Here is a 4,679-nt window from a genome sequence, read left to right as displayed (position 1 = left end):
TAGAGTTTTGTGTGTACACTGTTCTACTCGCACTTTTAAATATTTTAAAAAGTAACAAACTTAAATAATGTGGTATTTTAACATCTACCATGTTTATCTTAGGCTATTAATTAGCACATATTTAAATTGAAATTGAATTTTTTCTAATCTGCTTCCCCTCTGGCTAAATAAACCTGTCTCCTAGCTTCCCTTCTGGCAGTCTGATACAATTCCTTGATACCACCATTCTTCTAGTCTTTCCAAGCCTGTTTGTTTTTTCAAATAGCCCTGTCAACAACATTGTTCCACCACCATGTTATTTTGGGTTGAAAGGGGACTTTGCACTATCCACAGATCTGGTCAGCAGCCCTCAGTATGTTGTCCCATAGAAAGCTCCTGTTGTCTTCCATATTGTGTGAAGCTTTATCCCCTTCAATTTTGTCAAAGGCTTCGAGTAATATGTCTCTAAATCTCTGTCCATTTGTAGGATCTTTAAGCTTCCAGACCCTTCTCCTCCATGCTGGTCATCTACCAGGCATCCATTTAACCCCAATCCTGAAGTCGCTAACTAACTACTAGTCTATGTTGAGGGGTACGTTCTTCGCCTGGGAAGGTTTTGGCATTTATAAGCAGCCATCTTTCCCTTTTCTGGTGAGGATGTAGTGAATTTGGCTAGTGTGTCTGCCAGAATGGTAGGTGACTAGGTGACTGGCAGGTTTCCTGAAGTTAGTATTGCAAGCAACCAGATGGCTTAATTTGCATATTTGTGCTTCTAGCAGCCCATTGTTAAGTCAGCAATACATATGTACAACATGCATATACACACATATACGGTGGGTTTGTTTCAGTTTCCTATTTCTTATTATTTACTGCCCAGAAGGGGCTACACACAGAGGAGACAAACAAGGACAGACAAACAGATTAATTCAATTATATCGACCCCAGTGCATGACTGGTACTTATTTAATCAACCCCAAAAGAATGAAAGGCAAAGTCGACCTCGGCAGAATTTGAACTCCGAATGTAGCAGCAGACGAAATACCGCTAAACGTTTTGCCCGGCGTGCTAACGATTCTGCCAGCTTGCTGCTTGTTTCTGTTTCTGTCTACCAAATCCACTCACAAAAAATAATTTTATGATTAGAATAAGAGCCAAAGCCAATATGATGAGCTAAGATTCTTGAAGGCATTGCTCCAGCATTGCCACAATCTAATGATTGAAGTGGGTAAATAAATCATGTAAACCATGCAAATTCATAAATATATAGGTTGTGCCAAAAAGGGAGCCTCCATGTGGTCATTCAATGTGGTAAATTGTCATCATCATCATTTAGCATCCATATTCCATACTGTCATATTGTGGTAAGTTTCACAGGATCTGATTGGTCATTGAACTGCATCAAGCACCAATGTCTGTTTTGACAAGGTTTCTATGGCTGGATGCCCTTCTTAATGCTAACCGCTACACAGAGTGCATTAGGGGCTTTTTAGTACAAGTGAGATAACCAAGTAGCTTGCAAGATAAGATCCTTGTTGATATAGAAGTCAAATATTTCTCAGTTCACACCCCATTGTAATAGAAATAAAAAAGAAATACACATTAGTAGTGTAGTCCTTGTTGCACTGCACTTGTGAGAAAGATGGGATGGTCATAATGGAGTACCTGGCTTACATAAGTCTGGATCACATCTGAGTTAAACTTAAATAGTTAAGGCAGCAAGCTGACAGAAGCATTAGCATGCTGGGCAAAATGCCTAACAGCACTTCTTCTGTCTTTACATTCAGAGTTCAAATTCTGCTGAAGTCTACTTTGCCGTTCATCTTCTCGGATTGTCAATAAAATAAATATCATTATTTACATTATTTACATTCGACGGATATTTGTCCTCATATTGTTTGTTGTTAACACGTTTCGGCTGATATACACTCCATTTTCTTCAGGTGTCTTGGGGGAAATTTCGAACCTGGGTTCTCATTCCTAAGGTATTCTTCGATGTTGTTATTATTATTATTATTTTTCAGGTCACTGCTTGGAATTGAACTTGGAATCTTGGGGTTAGTAGCCCGCTCTCTTAACCACTATGCCATATGCCCACGGGCATATGACGTAGTGGTTACGATGAGGACAAATATCCGTCGAATGTAAATAATGTACATAATTCCTCATCTCTTAAATATAGAACTGAAATAAATATCAGTTGAGCACTGGGATCAATGTAACTGACTTATCCCATCCCCTGAAATTGCTGGCATTGTGCCAAAATTTGAAACCAATATATTTATTGCAATTCTGCCATTATTAATTTCCATTTTCTGATTTCTTATTTTCTAGGATTCAGAATTTCAAGTTTATACAACCAGATCCTATACTGGAATCTGGATGTAATAATGGTATGTAATGGTGTATCTCTTGTTAAGCTTCCTGTTTTCTGTTTTACATTATCAAAAGGTAATTAATTTGAAGGTAGAGGAGGAAGAATATAACCAATTCAACCAACAACACATACAGGGATTGTTTTATATATATATATTTATATATAAATATATATATCATGGCCAGTGCTAGTGGCATATAAGAAAAACACCTTTGCTGGTGACATGTAAAAAGCACACACTACACTCTTTGTGTGATTGGTGTAAGGAAGGGCAATCAGCCATAGAAACCAAGCCAAACAAGACCGGAGCCTAGTACAGCTTTCTGACTTGCTAGTTTCACTCAAACTGTCTAACCCATACCAGCTTGGAAAACAGATTCTAATTGATGATGAGGATAATGTATATATATATATATATATATATATATATATAAGAAAAGAAAATGGAAAAATCAATAAATAGACATCTATTTATTAACATAAGTTCTTAGATGTAAACCTTAACCTTGTTACTGGAAACCATAAAACATTCCATAAACCTAACACCAACCTTAAACATATATCAGAAGTAATCATCCTATATCTATCACAAATTCTATGGCTTACAATATATGTAGAAGAATCTCAAATTTATCATCAGACAAGAAACTTTTCAACAAAAACATGAACTATTACAACATAGCGCTCAGTAGGGCAAGATATACGCAGAGGTTATGCACCAAGTATACACTACAGTGATAGGAATAACAGATAGTAACGGGAATTTTTTAAAGTTTAGAAAGAATAGAAATAAGGGTAAAAATGAAAATAAATATACATTAAATAACAATGATATCCAACATATGAAGACCAATTTATTGCTTCATTCATCTAATGATATTCATGAAAATAAAAATGAAATTAAATGACATACCCTATATATAAGTAAAATTGATTCGCAATTGGATAATTGTATTGGAACCTCTAATAAGCACAATCTTATATGGTTAATTATTCCATTCAATAACCAAATTAAAAGTAACTTGGTTAAATCTCTTTATAAACTATTTTCAAAACACTTTACTAAGGAAAGTAAGTATTATGATTAACCCAGTAAACTCTGTATTGGATTTTCTGTCTCAACTAATGTTTCCCAGATTATATCATCACTTAACAATAAAAAGTTAACGAATTTTAGTACAGCTACAGTACAGGATACCATAAATGATTCTGAGTATAATGAATGTGCTAATAAACCCTCTAAAGTACAAAGGGAAATAACCCTCATTCTATCCCATCTTAACCAAAAAACTAATGCTGTAAGCAATAACAATACTGAATGCAATTCTATAAAAAAAATAAAAAGAAAGATAAAAATATATATTGTGATTTCAAAATTAAAGATAACTGTTTGCTTAAAAATTGTTGCAAGCAAAAAATGTAGTGTATAGATGTAAAGTGAAATCTGAGGGTAAAAACTATTTTTACATAGGATCCAGGAAAAATTATATTAAAAAGTGAATAGCCAACCATGAATGCACATTTAAAAACAGAAACAAACCACCTCATACCAGTCTAAGCAAATTTATTTGGGACTTAAAGGACAAAAATAAAATATGTAACCTAAAGTGAGAAATCATAAGCCGTGCCAATTCCTATGAAATTGGAAATATTTGTTGTGATCTTTGCATTGGTGAAATTTTTCAAATTTTAACTTCTAAACATAAACTTCTTAATAGTAAGAGTGAGGGAGGGTTATCCTGTGTACACACCAACAAATTTGTGTTTAAAAATTTCACTTGAATTAAAAAGTTACTGAAATTATAAATTGATTATCTAATAGATATAAGTAAGCATTTTTTTAAAAATTAAAATTATAATTAAAATAAGAATTAATATTAGAATGAAATAAAGTATATATTAATCAGTTAATAGATATAATTTTGTAAGTATTAATATATTCCTCAAATATTATCCTTTAGTATTCTCTTATTATTAAAATACAGCTACTGAATGCAGTAAGCAGATTAAATCCATCATAGTTATGTGATACACAGTAAACAATAACTATGATTAATAGTATAAACTCTATTAATTAAAAAATTTAGTAATTAATTGTTAAAATTAGCAGTTATGACTAAATAACTTGGAAAATAATTCTTAATTAACTAATTAAGCTATACTATCATTCATACTCTCATCAATAATAATGAATATTTAAGAATAAATAGATTTAATTACCACTAACTATATCTGAAAGTATTGTTTATGCAAATCTAATGGGTTTTTTTTTTGTTTTCCAAATATATTAACATGCACACACACACACACACACACACAAATATCT

The 4,679-nt window shown here is 32.7% G+C and overlaps 1 protein-coding gene across 2 annotated transcripts in view; it reads left to right on the top strand.

The window, feature by feature from the left end:
* The window catches only part of LOC106875092 (WD repeat-containing protein 93), a 104,255-nt gene that overhangs the window by 35,845 nt on the left and 63,731 nt on the right, over window positions 1-4,679 (top strand). For both annotated transcript variants that reach the window (XM_014923071.2, XM_014923069.2), the window contains exon 8: window positions 2,311-2,369. In XM_014923071.2, coding sequence (XP_014778557.1) covers window positions 2,311-2,369 — 59 coding nt within the window. The remainder of the gene's footprint in view (window positions 1-2,310; window positions 2,370-4,679) is intronic.

The sequence above is a fragment of the Octopus bimaculoides genome, chromosome 3, assembly GCF_001194135.2.
Source record: "Octopus bimaculoides isolate UCB-OBI-ISO-001 chromosome 3, ASM119413v2, whole genome shotgun sequence".
Classification (NCBI taxonomy): Eukaryota; Metazoa; Mollusca; class Cephalopoda; order Octopoda; family Octopodidae; genus Octopus; species Octopus bimaculoides.
This window is presented reverse-complemented; position numbering and strand designations above follow the sequence as displayed.